Source organism: Micropterus salmoides, unplaced genomic scaffold (genome assembly GCF_014851395.1).
Source record: "Micropterus salmoides isolate LMB-PRFRI ecotype aquatic unplaced genomic scaffold, ASM1485139v1 Ms_hic_scaffold_5, whole genome shotgun sequence".
NCBI classification, from domain to species: Eukaryota; Metazoa; Chordata; class Actinopteri; order Centrarchiformes; family Centrarchidae; genus Micropterus; species Micropterus salmoides.
The window spans coordinates 23,368,923-23,388,249 of record NW_024044237.1 but is presented as its reverse complement, the minus strand read 5'-3'; the positions used below and the strand labels follow the sequence as shown (position 1 = coordinate 23,388,249).

The following is a 19,327-nucleotide window of genomic DNA, read 5'->3' as shown; positions in this document are numbered from 1 at the left end:
ACAGACCGTGTACTATCTCTCTTAAACGGTGCTAGCTAGCAGCTCTGTGATGCTGTACAGTGGTGCTTTGAGCTAAATGCATCCTGGTTTTAAGTGATATGTTTACCACGGTCACCAAGTTTAGCTTGTCAGGACGCGAACAACTAGCAGCACAGCTGAGGCTGACGGGAATGTCATTAGTTTAGCAGGTATTTAGTCATAAGCCAAAATATTGGACAAACTTAAAATTTATCCTTACGCAAATGTGAATGTTTGTACCAAATTCCATGACAACCCATCAGATCCTTGTTGAGAGATTTCAGCATGACTAAAATGCCACAAAAGTTAGGAACAATTAAGCAAAGAAGTGATCCACCTACAAAAAACAGTAGGGAAAGCGAATTAATGTTGGGCCAGGAATATCGTTTCTTCAAGCAGTTTCTCATCTTTTTTTTTCTTCTTTTGCAAAACCCTTTCCCTCGCAGCATTACAGTCTGCAAAAAGCTGTTGTATATTCATATAATACCATTGTTTTCAAAGATTCCTCTGGAGAAATTTGAATTCATACAACAGTTTGTTATTATCCAGGGGCGCAAACATGCCAGTATACAAAACAAGTCCTCTGTTGAATATTTAATGATAGCAGATAAACTGAGACGCCTCTGGATTTTTTTAGAGTCTCATCTCAAGAAAACCTTTTTTAAAAGACAAGGAATAATAAGACAATATTGTTTATTCACTGGACACATTGATCATGTAAAAAGAAGTGAAGTAAATTGAATGAAATACATATAGTCACAGTGTTGATACTAAACAAAGTGAACATAAATAAAGAGTTCCATCAATGGTATAGTACTGTATCTGTATACATAATGCAATGTAATAGATTGATCAGAGCATTCAGATCTGACCGTCATGGCATTTTAACACAGGAATCATACATACAAGAGCTCGGCTTGGCTCTACAGTCTGCAAACCTTTACAGCTAAAAATTAAAGATTGACCGTCCCTTTAAAGTCTGCTTTCAAACAGGATTTCAACACAAACGTCCCTTCTTTTACCCAGTATCAATCACATACATTCTTGCTTCTCGGTGACAGCAACCCAAAGCCATCAGATATACCAAACTGTCTTTAAATACTTGCCAGAAAGAAAGCCCACTAAATTCAGCTTTAAAAACTGATCTTGTTTGGGTACTTCTCATTGGAAAGTTTTCCAAACAAATACTCAAGTTACACTTTTTTTTACTTCACAGGAACAAAACTGCTACATACACATTCACAGCTTCTTCCAACAGAGATGTGTCAGCAATCTCTCCATTTATCCTCTGAGTGTACAGAAAGCAAACATGGAAAAAGGATTCATCTAGAGCTGAAACTATTAGTCGATTAGTCCACATAACATAATCAACATAAAATTGATTGTCGATAATTCTAGTGGAAGTAAAATTTGCTAGTTCCAGCTCTTTAAATATAAATATTTGCAGATTTTCTAATAGTTAGTGAATCTTTCTGACTTGTGTGTTGGACAAACTCAATGTGTCAACTTCAATTTATTAACTTTACTATTTTCTGACAGTATATAGACCAAACAAGTAATCAGTTAATCAACAAAAACATCCACAGATGAATCAATAAAGAAAAAAATGGCCTAGTTTAATCTTGTATTGTCTGAATGTGTCTACCAGTCTTGAGCTTTAAACTGCACCACAAAAGTCATGGTACAATCAAAAATAATCATACAGCTGCCAACAATCATTGGCATTTGACATTTATTTTCCTCTCTTTGTTTGGCAAAGATTTTTGGAGTTAAAATCTTTAGGCAATTAGGAGAAATTGTGACCACTTTGAGTCTTACAATAAATCATCTCAGGCAGATTTCAGGGTCTGATACGATGCTGTTGACACACTAGAATTTCTACACAAGAATATTTCACAAACACTAACTCTGTCTTGCATACAACACATCACTTTTACAAACTCTTGCTATCAGCTAATGTCATTGAAATGCTAAGAATAAGCTCCACTTCCTTCTCTTATTTCTTTATGTGGATGCTGTCCCCTCAAGCGATCCGCAACCAAAACAAGACAAATTTTCAAGTCACATTAAAGGCTGTGCTCTGCTCGAAATACACAGATGTGTGAAAAGAGAGGATCGAGCGTCTTTCTCTCTCTGCCTTGGCCTCATTTTCTGCGATAATGAGCCTGCCACAGAAGGCTGCAGTGGAAACGGCCTCGGCCTTGGGCGTGCTGTAGGAATAACTGTCACAGCAGAGGTGCAAGGAGAAGGAGGAGAGTTAAATATGAGAGCCATTTTTATAGAAGGAGGAGGCAGAGGAAGGCAGGAAGAGAGGACTCGAGAGGAAGATCAGAATTTGCAGGAGGAGGTGTTCAATGTCACAGGCAGCATAATTAACACTGGCTGCACTTGCGCTTTAAGAATAAAACAAAAACACAACAAAACCTTTACAAAGTTTTAGCAGGTAATGATGGACTGAAAACCTCACCAATCAGTTGAGGTTTTCAGTCCATCATTACCTGCTAAAACTTTGTACAATTCAGCAATGGCTTTGCTTAGTTTTTGCTTCACAATATCTAATTCAGTAGTTCCCAACATTTAAGACCAAGTTTAAAAACACAGCAATTTCTACTCATCATTTATAGGGGAAAATTCACACTATTTCATAAAAAAAGCACACTGTTAGCAGATATTTGCTTTTTCTACTTCCTTATCCTTTTGAACACTTGGGGATTTAAAAAAATAAAAAATAATTTTTATTTGCTTTCTTGCTGGGAGTTTGATGAGAAGATCAATACCACTCATGTCTGTATGCGAAGCACAAAGCTACAGCCAGCAGCTGGTTAGGTTAGCTTAGCTTAGCTTAGCATAAGGACTGGGAACACAGGGAAACAGATAGCCTGGCTCTGTCCAAAGGTTAAAAAAAAAAAAGGGTTTCTGCCTCTTAAAAGGAAGTTTTACCTTGCCTGTGTCACTACGTTCTTGCTCATGGCGGGAATTTGTTGGGTCTCTGTAAATAATATTACAATGAGTACAGTCTAGACCTGCTCTATATGAAAAGTGCAAGGAGATGACTTTGGTTACTAATATAATATAAAACTGAATTCAGCTGAATTAAAATATACACCTACCAGCTCACAAATTATTTTGTTTAATTAATATTGCAAAAAAATATTAGTGAGCTTTAGAGGTGCTAGTAGATGTATTTTTTTAACTTTAGACAAAGCCATGTTTTCAGTCTTTAAGCTAACCATGTACTGGCTGTGGCTTTATACACACGCGAGTGGCATCAATATTCTAATCAAACTCCCTGAAAGAAAGCGAAAAAGCAAAAATTTTGAACTATTCCTTTAATTAAATGTAGATTTTCTTGCAACCACTTGTGTGACTCCAACACCACAAGACTTAGTGTATGAATGTTGGCATTTCTTATTTAACTCTGTATAAGTGGTTAGAATGGATTATTAGGGCTCTGTTAGTTAACATCAGTTGCATTTGATAGCGCAACTGTTACGATAAGGCACTGTTACTACGAGTGTCTACTATCATCAGAAGACAGGCCTTTTCTTATATGAACTTGGAGTCTGGATAAGCATCACAAGGAAACAAGACTTTGACTGTGCGTAAAGCAATTTCATATATTTTAGAGCACCAACGTCACACTACATCCTTGATTATATAAAAATGGAAGGACAGGCGTTGGTCTGGATCAGATCACTTTAAAAGACGCACCAAAGTAACAACAGTACTGAATGCAGCAATATCAGAATACAAGGTAGATCTTGAGTTGCCTGGAAGGAGCCTTTAGGATATCTCAGCGTAGGAGTTGTTTGTCCTCCCCCTGCCTGGACATCATGTGTACTCACAGACTTACAGCTGTAAAACCTCTTGCACGCTCATCAAAATGTTGCTCGTCCAGCCTTCTCATGGTTTGCATAGGGCATGTAATGTGCACACAACAGAAAACTGACTGTATGTATGAAGTTTTATACATGTCCAGAAGTTATATTGTCTTTGCCAGACACTTGCAGGGAGTATATTTGAACTGGCCTCTCACAATAAATGTCAATATGCAATTTTATATGAAGAACAAAAGTAGTAATGACATTCAGAGCAGTCCACAGGTGACCTGTGGGGAAGTCGTTGGAGAGTTCTTCTTTTTTGCACGTCTCCCAGCAGCTTCTCCCCCTGCGTGTCTTTTCCATGCAGTGTCCAGGAGACAGAGGAAGCTGCTGACTTTCCGTTAAATCACCCCCCCCCCCCGCCCTTTAGGAGGAAGTGTCAATCAAACAGCTCTGCAGCTCCTGGTGAGGGGAGGAGGGAAGGAGGAGCTGCCGCAGAAGCTGTGCTCTTCTGGTGGAATGTAGGGCAGGAGTCGGAGCATAACTGAGTCACCCGCACAGTAATCAGACTGTTTATTAATGTTTCATGACCAGGCAGGACGCTGGGGGAGTGGCTACGGCGACAGCCGCCTCGTCATGCGGCTAATGGGTCTTATCCTTGGCAAGGGATGCTTCTGGATCAGCCTCGGGTGAAGCTAGGGGCGGGGCCTTTGGAGCAGGAGGTTTTTCCTCTTTGGGGGAAGCGTTCTTCTCTGCTGAGGCAGCAATGCTCGGCTTGGCATCATCAGGTGTGTGCTCATTGGGGATGAGTGGAGCTGTTGTTTTCTGTAGGCAGATGATAGCATGCTAAAAAGACCCAAATGCATTAAGAGCCACTGATGACAAAGTGAGCTGCAGTAAAGCATCACAGGAATGAATACACGCATGCAACAAGAATGTCATGTCATTGGTTGCAGGATATGAAACGTTTCACTCTTTTAGAAATGTACAGTAAACTCACATGCAGCACATAGAAGAGAAGAAGTCTGCTTTACCCATCCTATACCCAATCAATGAATCAATAGCCACAGGATGTTGCTTAAACTACTAGCAGTAGCTGTGGCACGACACCAAGTGGCTCAATCTAATGGCCTTAGAATAAACTAATTTAATAAGGCCCTATAACTAAACTAAAAGGCTTAAACAAATAGTGAAAGTAGCAAGTGTGCAAAAATACCACTCAGTTGCTGAAAGGGGAGTACACTATTTTGTTCCCACCCTTAATAAAAGTTTTAAAAATATAATTTCTGCTATGTAACAATCACCATAGTAACATTAAGTTCTGAAGTACCTATGTGGCAGTGGAACATTTTAATGTCAACATGATCTTTGGCGACACTGAGGAGAGAGACAAATTTTAAAATGAAAAAGTATGCATAGCAAAAACATGGCTAACGATTTCGCTCTTAGCGGAACAACTGAACAATTATAAATAAACAATGGCAACTATGTAAAGAGCCACAAAAAGGATCCATATCCATGTGTCACAAGATGGATTATCAATAAGAAAAGTGCTTTCCACTTAGAGCACACTTCCGCTCACCTCCTTTCTTCTCTTCAACAATCTGTAATTGGTTTAGAGTCTGTTTTATGTCTGCTCTGTTTTCACTATTCTGTGTTTGCAGCCTCGATCCACTTTAGTGGAAGAGTGTGATGGGGAGGGTACAGAGTGTGTGTGTGTGTGTGTGCGCGCGCTCTCACCGTGGTTTGTGGCACTGGGTTGCTGCCGCTCGAGAAGGAAGGTTCAGCAGAAACAGGCGAATCCTCCTGCATCAGTCCTCTTCTGTCTAAGACGCTGGAGAGCGAGACAAAGCCATCAGTCACTAAGTGCATCCTGCTCGTTTTTCCACAAGAACGAGGCACATGAGAGGGACAAATCTAAGAGCCTAATCTATCTCAGGCACTGAGAACTAGAACTCATTGATAACAATAGGAAGAAAACAAAAGACAAAACTTAATGCAGATAATGTGACAATAAACCAACCAAAATTGACGTCGGATTCTGATTGAAAACAGGCATTTAATACAAAATTATTCAACCAATCCTGTGTGAGACTAGTGATTGGCGAGTATTAGCGTGTTTTTTCTTCCTGCTGCGAACACAGCCATTTAATTCAAGACATAATCTGACAAGGTATACCTCGGGTACGTTGGCCCACAGAGCACCTCACAGCAGTTTTTGATGAAGTTCTTGTGGCTGTACGGGTTCTGGACTCTGTTCTTTCCCGACCAGGATCCTTTAATCTGGTCAAAACAAAATGTACACAACACTGGTCACTGGAGCAGCAAACCTTCCCAAACCACCAACCAACATCCCAAACACATCTTGACTACAAACTCGCCCAGTTCTCTTTCAAAAAAGATTTTCCCTGTGCTTATACCTTATTCAAAAGCATAGTTCCATTTTGAGAGGTTATTCCCACAGGCTTGGCTTTGACCTACTAAAAAGGATCTTGTCTGAGATTTAATGATTCCTGGTTTAATGGGAAATGTGGTGCCAACGGGTGCCAACGAACACAGCCACTACAGATAACAACCACTTTAATAATTCATTGAAAATTCAGAGAATTCATAGAAAGGATTCCCCCAGCAATAAAGAAAATCCTTCTACACTGTACTGCATATAATCTGTCAGTCATATGCATTATTTGGCAGCAGTTAACCCCTAAACATCCGGGTTTCCCTTTTTTTCCTTTAAGTAGCTTTGAGGTTGGGAGAAAATCACCTTATTCCACACCGACTGTTCATCATTTACATATTCAGTCAGCTGGTTTCATATTAATGTGATGTTTACTGTCAAAGAAATGTTTAAACCCAGTAGTTCATGTTTTTATGGCTCCACAATTACATCAAATGGAAAAAAAGTAATTTCCACTAGGGATGTCCCTCTTACTTTTCAAAATGCTACATTTGTACCCTTCATTTTTATTGTTTCATGTTGATTTTCTAACTAATGTCTCTGAACATTATCTTCTCACTATACTGCCAACATCATCCAGATGAGAGAAGATCTCAGTTGATAGACTTATTTGACCATCTTCAATTATTTCTGGGCGCGCAAAAAAAATGAGCCTGATGTTACATACTGACCGCAGTACCCTGTTGGTGGAGGTAGTTGGGACTGTATGCAGCCTAAAGGTAATACCTGCAGATACTACTCAGGGCTGAAAATATATTCACACTTATTCTGTATGCTTTTTAGATAAAAGAAAAATTAATGTAGTTAATATTCTGCTAAAACACACTTGAATGGAACATCAATCAAAGATAAGACAGCAAAGCACAGCGCTCCTTGTAGTAAAAATGCAAATATAAGTTTATTTATCTTTTTGATTTTTTTTGTTATAATACCATTAATATGGAAAACACAACACCCCGTTATTTCATCATAACTTAATATCATAGTGCTAGATTGATAAAAGTGTGACTGGAACAGACAAGAAGAGAAAGAGATAGATTGACTTATAATTGACCCATACAGTACTGATTGACCCTCCAGCGAGATAACAGCTTGTCTTTAGTTGCAGTAGATATAGGTCAACAGTCTAAGGTACTTCGCCACTGCATGCCAACATATACGGTGTGTGTGTGTGTGTAGGAACTGTCATCCTGTGGGAGACTAGAGCCGCTACAGCACTCAAGCTGCCTTCTCTTGTTCGCCCTTATACCACCATTTCTATCCTCCTCCTCCTCTCACTCTCTCTCTCTCCCCCTCCTTCCCGTTCTCCCCTAGCACTGTTTCTGGCAGCGTGCCCAGCCCCTGCAGCTATCGATGCATCTATTATTAGACCAATCACAGATATTGAAACGGCCAGGATGACAGCCAACTCCTGGAGCAGCATTACACTATACTGTAGGTGCAACATGGAAGAGCTTCATTACTGATTAAATTACTGAAAAAAAATGAGGCCAGCTTTCCCACAGGAAAGAAAAAGGGGAATTATAAATTAATTATTACAACAAAGTATGAGTGCACTATCTTGCTTTCAGCCATCTAGAACCTCCCACCACCAGCATCACTGCTGCTGCTGCTGCTCTCTGCTTCTCGTCGGAGCCTCTGCAGTCAGATCTGGGCTAACAAAGCCGCCAATAAAGTACACACACTGTTAACACTGGATATACACAGACAACATAAATTACTCCCTCTGCGGATTCATCCACCTGCATCACCACCACCCATCGTCTGCTTTACATCAGGCTGAATGTGTGTGTGTGTGTGTGTGGTGGCTAAATAATGACTCAATGGTAATGCGATCAAGCAATCAATATTTGTTCCCTCATTTAGCCTCACAAGCTTCATCTAAATGTAGCTGACAAGTTGAGAATCAGAACCCAGCTGGTCTATTTTATTTCAGCTCAGTTCTGTCGTTATATTTATTAAGAATAGCTGCTATCCATGCATATTTTTAGATCATTGGAATATGTTGGCTTGGTGAGCAGGAAGGACTCCAGTAAAATAAATCTGCTCCTGCTGCACATTTCTCTTGTAAATGTGACATACAGGATGTCTTTGTTTTAGCTGCTGTTATAAATAGACTTTCTATCTTCAGTTAAGATCTTGCCTCTCTGTTTTCTTTTTGAGTTCACAACACTTTCTGTATTTGCTTTACTTTTGTTTACAATATAATAGCCTTGTTTAACAAGCTACAGGTTACCAGTGCCCTGTCCTTGCTTGCTGAACAAGGCGGTGCAGTTGTCAAGGAAACAGCTATGCAGTCTTGGAAATTGTAATGGTTACACCTGTGATGTATGTTTATTTTTCCAGTCGCATGAAGCCAGGCTGCCTGATCACAACATTTACAGACATATTCTTCAAACTATACTTTATCTTCATGATGTGCTTAACTTTGTCAACATTACAACATCATTAATCGAAATCTAATTTAACAACAATTCTTCATCTCAAACACATGTCTATCCCTTTATCCAAACTCTTATATTTGAAGACAAGAAAAATATTGTTCCTCTAACATGACATTTATGGTAAATTCCTTCTTCAGTTTAGATTGCTTGGGTAGGTGAAAATAATGGTGGGTAATGACCTAGGTGAGCACCAATCAGAAGAGCCGAAAGTGCCTGAATATCTGGGTCTCATTTACACTGGGAAAATCACCCAGTGTAAATGAGACCCACATTGGATATCAAAAAAATACTGGATATTGGATATAAAAAAAGCAAAGTGCAAATGCAACCAACATGTATTTCAGTGTTGGAAAGGTGTAAATCCATGTGCCTCTCTTTATGGAAAGAGCATTCTGGTTGTTGTTGTAGTTGTTGTAGTAAATTAACTGATAAAGTGCACAAGTTATTCTTCATATGGTTCTTTTGCAGTTACAGCTTTTACAGCCAGTAAACAGTTTCAGGTGCAATATCAGTACCCTCTGAGCTTTAGTAGGATCTACCCTAATTAACATGTGGCCCAGGAAAACCAAGATGCTGCAATCAGATTCGTACTAGTATGGCCAACAGAGATGTGTATGTGTGTCTAAATGTAAAAGAAAAGGAAATGAAAAGTGTGTTAAATCGCATCTGGAAACAAGATACTTCGACTTGAAAAGTGTAAATGGAGCTGAGGCGCACTTCACTTTAGTTGGAGTGCACTTTAATACAGCATGGCCACTGGAATAAAGTACTTATCTTATATTAATGTCTCAGAAAACAAACCAAAGTTAATCATGTGTGTTATTTGTTTTGGTTCATTTGCATAAAGACGGTGCGAAACCTAAACAAACTAGATGCAAAGTACAGCACTGTGCCTTGCAGCATGATACAGACCTAAAAACAAATAAACTGTTGATGTGAAAAAATTTGTATGTATTCATGGTCAAAAAAAAACTTTAAAGTTATAGAATATGTTTAACTGAGCATGCAGTGAGAAGCACTTACGTCCTCATTCGTGGTCTGGTTGAGAGAGATCAGGTAGGTGTGAAAGCCGGTCAGTCCCACTACTGACCACAGGGTGAAGAAGCACACCAACACCTCCAGCACAGTGAACTCCAGTTAAGAAAACAGCAACAGATGTTTTCTGCCTGACACAGGGTCACTGATTAAACAGTGGACAGCGCGTGAAAGCAAAATGGCAGACACTTATGCAACATGATTAAAGCCAGTGACGGTCAGTAAAAGGAAGTCTGAAAACAGTATAAGGTCAAGGGCATGAGGTTTACTGTATACCAATTGCTATGCCTGTCAAGCTTTCAGTTCTTGCATAGCACACAAGTTTTTACCATGATGATTGTGGCAGATTTACCACTGAAATTACTAGACAAAAGCAGCATCCATTTCTATCCAGCAACCGTTGATTTTGCCAGCTGAAATGACAACTGTCAAAACTATAGTTTATCAGCTGTAGCTAGCTAGCTAATTAAGCTAGCAATAGCTCCATGTGTTGCTTGACAATGCTGTCTCCGGTAGAGTTTTTAATGTATCCAGCTGATTTGTTATAAAACAAAATTTTTATAAAAGGGGTTTTAAATATGCACATACATGTTATCGTGCCAAACATGTGACAAACAACTTCGTAAACTGAGGGAAATGCCCCTGATATACTTGCTTTTAACTACGCGTTCATGTACGCAAGATAGCTGCCATGCGTATCCAGCGTTCCTTTAGAGCGTAGGTTGTGCACGTCTCCACAAATTAACGCTACGCGTCCGCAAGATGCAATTCAGCAAATGAATGTGGTGGCAGTATGTCAACCTGACAGGCAGGTCAGCAGCAATCTACTGTTCCACACACCAGCCCAGGTGGTGGCAGTTTGCAGTTGGTTTGCCAACCGGCATTAAACGCAAAAGAAGAAGGTGGTCAGCGAGCAGATTTAACAAAGGAGATATGGCGGGATGTTTACAATAAAACTCTTGGAGCTAATCTGCAATTACCGAGATCGTTATGATGTCTCATTAAAATCATAACCTCCTTGAGTGTCGCTATGTTTGGTTAATTTACAATGTGCAAATTCAGAGGTTGTCAAGGAAGATAAACTGGTGTCGGCGTGGGATGATCCGGCCCTGATCTGCCCCCTAGTGGATTCACGTTTAATCCTCCAAGTACACAGGCAAGTATGTGGCGTTTGCGTCGTCGACGCCTGGCTACGCTTACACATTGTTAAAAAGCAATTATGTCTGGGGCTTAAAGCTACCAGGCGAAAAGTCAGCAGTTACTAATCTGAGTGGAAGACAATAAAGAAACTGCATTGTATTTTCATTGTAGTGTAGAGCCAGTTAGGCCTAATATTATTACAGTAGAGTATAATAAAGAAATGATTAGTTTGCATTATAGTTTGCATTTTCAAACAGTATGTTTTCTCTTTCAATGTAACAAGAGAAAAGGCTTTTAGGATGGAGACTAACCTATGTTCAGGAATATGTAACACTATCTCAGGTAACGTTGGCTGGGGTTGCTAAACTTGCCCAAATCTAATAAGAGCAGGACAGAGATGCTAATGTTAAGCTAAATTCTAATAGCTTTCAGGACACGCTTCCACACATGACCTGTAACCCCACAAACCAATTTGGGTAGCTGTGATGTGTTTGGCCTTAAAAGTAATTTGGTTACTACTTTAGTCACGTAAACTTTGTTTAATCCATTCCTTACACTTTTGATTCTGTGTTTTTGATTTTGGAAAGGCAATTAAAAAGACTTCATCAATACTGTTCGGGGAGAGGTTTAGGCAACGGCCATAGTTGGGGTGTCACACTTTAAAAGTATCTTTCATTTTCTATTCTAGGAAACCTGCCAAACGTAGCACTCGCAGCAGCTGTTATTGTGTTATATACTGTGGTCAGAGATTAAAAGGATATGTCCCAGGTGTTTCCTTCAAAGTGTTCAAAAAGCCCTTATCCACTGAACCTGTGAAAAGAGCAACACACAGAGAAGTTAAAAAGAAAAGACTTTCTAGAATTCCCACTGCTTCTTTATTAGTTTTGTTTCTGTACTGAAAAGGCATAATTCTTACACATTACCCCAATATTAACATAACAAGCCCAGAGCTAATTATCCTGCCTAGAAACATTCCTGTTTCCTCATCTCTCTGTCTCCTTGCTGTTTGCGTTGGTTAGAACAAGGGAGCAGGAAGGATGAGGATGAAAGAGGAATCGTGTCATGCTGTCACTTGCTGTTGTTTGTCATGTCACACTGCAGGAACAGCCTGGTCTGAATTAGGTCATAGTTTGAGCACATGAGCATGCGCTTGCATATACACCACAAGCTGCTAGTGAGCCTGTGTCAAAGGTCGTTCTTCCTGTTTTGCCACATTCTTTTAGCCATCAATGTACATTCTCCTACATAACGCACCTGTCTGTTCTTTCTAACTGGACAAATGACTGACAGGTTACTCACGCATGACCACGTGGACGATGTCAAAGGTGAAGATGTAAATGGTGAGCAGGGAGAGGGACATGGTGAAAAGGTAGAAGTATCGGTAGTTCCTCTTGCCCACACAGTTGCCTACCCATGGACAGTGGTGATCAAAACGGTCTGTGAAAGAGAGAAATATAGAGAAATATGTAAATTGTATAGCAAGCTGCACACCAACTTAGAAATCAAACATGTTAAAAATACATCAGTGTCAGCTGCAGTCCTTTAGTCAAAGACAGCTTTGTGCATCAGCCTCAGTAAACCTGCAGTCTAAATATAGTGATCACTTCCTCTTTGCCTCTCCTCTTGTATAATTTGGAGGAGCGCCAGATGAAAGCAGGGCAGGGTCAAACGGACAACAGAGGTAAACATCTTGCTTTACACTCTTCTCTGCAGCAGACACACTGCTGCACTCCACGGATGGAGTTTCACAACAACATACAGTAAACACTGAGGCGTGAAGCAGCTTGTAGATATAAGGTCATGGATAAGAGTAGAGAAATTTCAGTCCTTTCAAGGGTGTTCAGATACATATTTGGTATACAGTGTGGGAATCACTTATGGAGCCTCGCTATATATTTTAGTAGTGCTAACCACAGTGCAATGGGGATGGCAGCGTCTGTTGGTCCGGCAATTAGTTCACCACTTTCATTCAGACAAATATCAAACAACAAATAGATGCATTGCCATTAACATCTAACACAGACATTCATTGTCTCCAGAGAATTAATTGTAATCACTTTGGTGATCCTTTGACTTTCTATCGAGCACGACCACAAGGTCAACGTTTTTAATGTGTCCAATACTTTGGTTTATGACAAAATACCTGAAAAAGTAATGACATTGTTTAGTGCTACCTGCCTAACAAACCCTCTAATTAAAGCTGAAAACATTTTACTAACTTGATAATTAAAGTGAAATGCCATTATTGTTATGAGCTTAGTTTTGGGTTACGTCTGTGTTGTATTTTTCCCTGTGTGTTTCTGGTTTTGCCATTGTTTCATGGGTCTATCTATTTGCCTCGGTTTCGCTCGTTCCTTGTCCCTAGTTATTTATGTCTTGTCTCTTATTTTAGGTCTTAGTCCTGCATTTTAGTTCTTTGCCTCAGTTCTTAGTCCAGTGCCTTAGTTCTGTACTTTAGTTCATGTTAATGTTATGTTATTCCTGGTCTGTGTATTTCTGTGTTTCATTATTTGATCTTGTCTTGTTTTGGGTTTTGTAGCTAATTTTAGTTTTTTGTTCATCCGCATGTTTAAGTTTTCTTAGTATCTGTCTTTTATCTTAGTCCTTAATCCTGTATCTCCATGTAGTCCTGTCTCCTGTTTGGCCCGGTCTCAGTCCATGCCCTGATTTTGCAGTCTTTCCATATTTTGTTTTTCACTTTGGTAGATCTGTCCTGGTATGTTCCCATGCAATTTACTTCCTGTTTTATTTTGTAATCTTCTGTGCCTGGTGTTCTTGTCTAGCTTTGCTTCCTGTTCTGTTCTCCTTGATGTGATCCACCTGTTTTATGTTCCTGCCCCGCTCGTTTGCCTCCTTTCATTTAAACCCCTTTGGATTCTATTTGGACTTAACCACAGTTTGTAAGTGTGATCTCTTTTTGTTAATAAATCGTTGGACTATATCTCCTCGGCTCTGGTGTCCTGCATTTGGGTTCTCAACCTGTTCAACCACCACTACTGCTCATAACAATTATTGCCCTTGTGAATCACTTTACCCACATAGTTATTGTTTTAAGTCCCATGTGCTACATACAGAGCTAAAACAACTGTTCAAATACTCAGACATCTCATAATATATTAACCGGGGAAGGCTCCGGGTACAAACAATTATAATTTGTGAAATAGCTTGGCTGTTTTATTATGCTGCATATTCTGAGAGAGACTTTAACCACTATAAACAACACTGAGTTGAGAAGGAAAAGATATGACTGCAGTAAAAGAGGGATTAAGGGATGCTGCTGTGTCATGCTTTGACTATGTGTGTGTGTTTCTACAGCATTGGACACAGATGAACCAGTGTTCAGAATGACTGAGCATTTATTCCCTCACTGAGCCTCCACTGTCTCCTCTCATATCGCCTATGAGTCCCCTCAGACGCATTCCTCAATCATCAGAAGCCAAATCACTGTTATTCTGCAGGGTTGAGAGATGACACAGCTGCACACACACACACACACACAGTTCAAACAGCCTTCGAAATTCAAAGCACATTCCATAAAAAGCACTCCCTGTGAAGTATTCAGCCCATTTATTTCAGTTTTCTAAAAAACTTTTGCACCCTGTCTTCTTAGTTCAACGTTTATTTATAAAGGTATGCTTTTTTTAAATAATTTAATTACTGTGACAAATGAATGCAGAGAGGTAATTAAGATCGAGGCTCCAGATGTAATCATCACTTCAGCAAGCTATTTTTCCCCACAAAAGATTACTCACCTTTCTATTTCTGAAAAGCTGAAATAAACCATTTTCAATGTGCTGTCTTCACTTTTTAAAGAGATTTTTGAACATTATGAGTAGTGACGGCAGATCAAGAGAGTTTTCTTACCGACGCAGTTGTCACAGATGCTGCAGTGGGATGCTCGAGGTGGTCGGAAGATCTTGCAGGTGTAGCAGTACTTGAGCTTGACGATCTGGTTGTTGATCTGAACATTGCGGATTCGAGGTGGGGGTCGCTGCCCTGCGGGGACGTTACCATTCGCAGCCTCTGAAAACAAAATTACAACATTCATTAGTAGGTCTTGTTCACACAAATTAATCGCAATACAATACAACAACACAAACTACAGGAGGGGGACAAATTAAGAGGAAAAACCTGATTAAAAAAGAGTGGAGATCTCAATGAGATCACCTGATTAAATAAAGGTTTTATATATAAATGAGGGAATATCTTGTGGAGGAATGGTGATCATCCCTCCAACAGAGTCACACAGACTTGGTAAAGAGCACTGAAGCTGTTCTGGAGGCTTGTGGCTCATAAATTAACACCTAACAGTGTTTTCACAAATAAACACAAGCATCACAAAGGTATTTAGAGTACAGGTGTGCAAAATATTGTGTTCCCCTTCTGTATATTTCTTTAACAGGCAGTGAGAAATGTGAGATTCAGTGACAAGGACAAGAAAATAAAAGGTGTAAATCCCGACAGCTGAACCTTGAGGATGTGAGTGAATGACGACATTGGCTCGATATGGTATTGATGATGGTGGATATATGTTTAATCACTGCTGAGCTGTTAATATTATTTATCAGCAACACTATAATGCAGTGTCCCGCTCCATATGGGCATCAACTAAACTTCCCAACACTGAAATGAGCGTATTTCACAGTCATCTTTTGTTTCTGCAGTCACAAACCAAATGAAATTCTCATGCATTCCCTTTTCCTGGCAAGCCAGATCTTTCTGATTATGCTGCACTGCATGAGCCGAGAGGTTAGAGAGGCTGGCTAATGACCAGAGGGTTGCAGGCTGGAATTTCTCAGGAGATTAACTGTTAGAGAGAAATGTACCATTGACATGCTGCATTGGGAGAGCGTGAATGGAGTTAATGGGGAGAGCAAGCACGTTCATTTGACTTTCTGGAGAAAATTCAGATAAAAATGTGGTATTTGTGGAAATTAAATGATCTGGGCTGGAGAAAGAGTTCATAGATGTGTAGAGGAAAAACTACTACATAAACTAAACTCCATATTTATCATTTATATAAAGCTCTCAGTTATGTAAAACAAAGAAGCTTCTTCATAAATAAATCAGTGAAACTAGCACATTTACAAGCTTTTATCAAATCCATACAAAATACATCTACAGATGTAAAGATAGTGAAATTTAATTTATCTGACAGCACAAAAATGCTCTGCATAATGAATTACTGGCTTTCAGGATAAACCAGTGGAGAATAAATGAATGAGTCATCACTCACGGGGAATGATGCCACTCCCTCGGGTAGAAAAGCTCTGTCTGCTAGTGGCATTATATATTCCAAGAGGATGCCTCTACTCGTATTAGCAGTCCCCCTCGGGACTAGTCGCTAACAGGCTGAGGGGACAGAGCATCGAGGCAGCAGCGGCTTCATCAACATGCCTGCCTAAGCCTCAGAATGAGATCAAACATCCATACCTGCCTCCTAAACTGGCTGTTAGCTCGCCCATACTCGTAACAGCAAGGCTACCCTAATACATTAAAAACATACTCTATAAAAGCTATAAGTGTGGGATGGAAGGGTTTCAACTAAGTGCTTCATTAAGCTGCTGCAGTGCTTATTCTTCCCATTCTTCCCATTCTTCCCATTCTTCCCATGGTGTGTGGAACCAGGACCTAAAAAGAAAATTTAGAGAGGATGTAGGGTTAAGACTGACTATAACAAATAATTCCTCTGTTTCATCAGCTCATCATATTTTCAAAACATGCCTGTTTTTCTTACATGCATTACTGATACAAAAAACCTAACAGCATCCAAAAACATAAATATGTTAGTTTTACTATTTGTTAAGTGTTAGTCTATGTGTTAAACACCCTGTAAATCAATTTGGTAATGAACAGGCTTAAATTTCTTAACTTTGCTTATGAAAGATCCGGATCATAGGCCCAATCTGTAACCCTACAGTATGCAGGGTTTGCACACATAGCCTATTTAGTATATTAAATATTTTCACTTTCCAGACAGCGCCCCACCTTTTTTCCTTTGTTTGATATAACTGAAAAAAATATCTTTGGGTTTGGGTTTTAGACTGTTGGTAAATATGAAGGCATCACCTTTGGCTCTTGGAACTTAGGTGTGTTGTTTGAGACATTTTTAAAAATATTTTTCTGATTAAAAACTAAATGATCAGTGGAAAACAATAGACACATTTATCCAAAATGAAAATAATGATTAGTTGCAGCTATATTCACAAAAATGATTTCCAATGAGATTTACTCATATAAACTACATGCAGCAGCTGTATATTGTCAGACTAGCTGTGACCGTCATCACGGCCACAGCTAGCCAGACCACGGAGCCATTGTCATCCAGCAAACGGTAGGAGTCATAGTCACGATGAGAGAAGCACTGGCTGCCAGCTAACCCCATTGTCAGAAGGCCAAGTGCCTCAGCTTTGCTTTCACAGCCCAGCTCTGTCATGAGCTGAGACCAGTCTCCACCTATGCCTCTTGAGTGGAGTGAGGGAGCACGAGTGACGGCTGAAGGACACAGTGGAACTTTAACAGAGACAAAGAGCGAACACTGAGCAGCCACACAGGCAGGATGCAGGGAGGGAGCTTATTCCTCCAGACATAAATAGAGTCTGGACACTTCAGGGAGTAGACATGAAAAATACAAAAATGCACTGATGGTGCTTGTTTATTTTAAAATTGCCAAGGCTGTGTTCATTATTATACAGTGTATAGTTTGTTTTGTGCAATGAGACAACAGAATCCCTTGTAATGAATGCGTGCTAGACTGGGCTCTTCAGTCCATCCACAGATGAGCACACCCATCCTTTAGCAACATAAACCACAAAAAATATGAATAAACCAACAGGATTGAGGCTGTCTGCTCACTTCTTAACTAGCATATATACTGAAGTATTTATGCCTCCAAATATACATTCACATCATCTACTTCCACCTAATTTTTTGTTCACATCTCTGGACATCATACTATACACAAAACGTAGGTAATGATGCAATAGCACATGAACTGTAATAACCATTTGTCCTGTTCACATTTGAATGAGTGTAGATAAGGGATTTGTGCCTGGTGGCATTATCAGTACTGATTACACATACTAGCTGTGCATACTTCAAGATGAGGAGCTGGACTGCAATCATACTAGAAGTGATGAGACTATTTCACACCTGGCAAAAACCTGCAGTGGATCTGAGCATTATTACTGAAGGTGCATGAGTGGGGATGCTATTGGGCTGGCGTTATTCTTTTCAGCTATTATCCACAATACATTTACATTTTGGCAGATCCATCACTACAAATTTTATCACGTCAGTATTCTTCAGATTCACATTATGGTATTTGTATTGCAATTGTATATCCCAGTCAAAATCCCAAGGTTTGTAAAAACACAAAATATTCCATGCAAACATTGTTATACATTTTTAATGGTTTAGACATAAGGAATGTCATTGTGGATTTAAATGTTTCACTAAATGTACTTACACCGCAATAACCCATTTTATGGGCAGGGAAAACAAGTTGTGAAGACAACATATCATCACCTTTAAGGTGATGTGGCAAAATTGCTTATTTACACATCCAGCAGTTACAGAGCAACATTATCATTCATTTGTAGTCGTGTTTCTGATCACCTGATGAATGTAAGGGTGAGGCTGTTACCCATTCAGCAGCGACATATCTGTTAACACAGCCATAATAAAAAAGGCAGTGTAGTGCGCTTGCGTAAACACAGGGCATGAAAGGCACCACTGTTTCTGTTGAAATAAACCCTTTGCTACATTTTGGGACTGAACTCGGCCCTGACCATTTGGGTTGTTTGGTCGCTGTCAATCAAATGTGATCAAATCACACCCACATAGTCCTGATGAAGCAGATTGAGTTTGAATATTAATAGAGAATACCTAAATAGTTTTTTTAGATGCTTATTTATAAAGCCAGGTTTCCGGGGGAATATTGGAGAGACAAGAACTTGTAGACTGAAATAAAGAAAATTTCTGTACACAATTTCTTTGGGTAACTCACCAATTTCCATTTCGATGAATGTGGCTTCCTCTGGAAGGGCCCGCGGCAGCACCCCGGGGTCACTGAAGCTGGTCCTCAGTAACATGGCCATGACGAAGAGAAAGAGCACGACAGCGAAAACCGGGATGGTAGGAGACAGATGGACAGCCAGGTACGGACATCTGTATAAAAAGAAAAAGATTAAAATAAAGAAGATTAAGATCCCAGTGTAAAAGCATGTAGAGTCTATCAGACAAGGTGAGAAGCTGTGAAGCCACTGTTTTTGACTACAGTTTCTCTGTTTGACCGCATTATAGTATAGAACAGAACTGCAAGTGAAATATTTTTGTGGCCTGCTTTGTCATGATTTCATTAGAGCTGTGATTTTGATAACTGATTAATTGTCATTTTTTAAGAAAAACTG

The 19,327-nt window shown here is 39.7% G+C and overlaps 1 protein-coding gene across 3 annotated transcripts in view; it reads right to left on the bottom strand.

Annotated features, from left to right (window-relative positions):
• Nucleotides 1–694: 694 nt before the first annotated feature.
• Nucleotides 695–19,327, bottom strand: part of zdhhc9 (zinc finger DHHC-type palmitoyltransferase 9) — a 29,022-nt gene continuing 10,389 nt past the window's right edge. For 2 of the 3 annotated variants that reach the window (XM_038700230.1, XM_038700232.1), the window contains exons 2-9: nucleotides 18,925–19,085; nucleotides 14,781–14,939; nucleotides 12,216–12,353; nucleotides 11,678–11,726; nucleotides 9,765–9,867; nucleotides 6,019–6,122; nucleotides 5,580–5,673; nucleotides 695–4,685 (exon numbers count right to left, since the gene is read on the bottom strand). In XM_038700230.1, the coding sequence (XP_038556158.1) occupies nucleotides 4,482–4,685; nucleotides 5,580–5,673; nucleotides 6,019–6,122; nucleotides 9,765–9,867; nucleotides 11,678–11,726; nucleotides 12,216–12,353; nucleotides 14,781–14,939; nucleotides 18,925–19,085 (1,012 nt within the window). In that variant the 3' untranslated portion in view covers nucleotides 695–4,481. The remainder of the gene's footprint in view (nucleotides 4,686–5,579; nucleotides 5,674–6,018; nucleotides 6,123–9,764; nucleotides 9,868–11,677; nucleotides 11,727–12,215; nucleotides 12,354–14,780; nucleotides 14,940–18,924; nucleotides 19,086–19,327) is intronic. The other variant, XM_038700231.1, reaches the window with a different exon arrangement.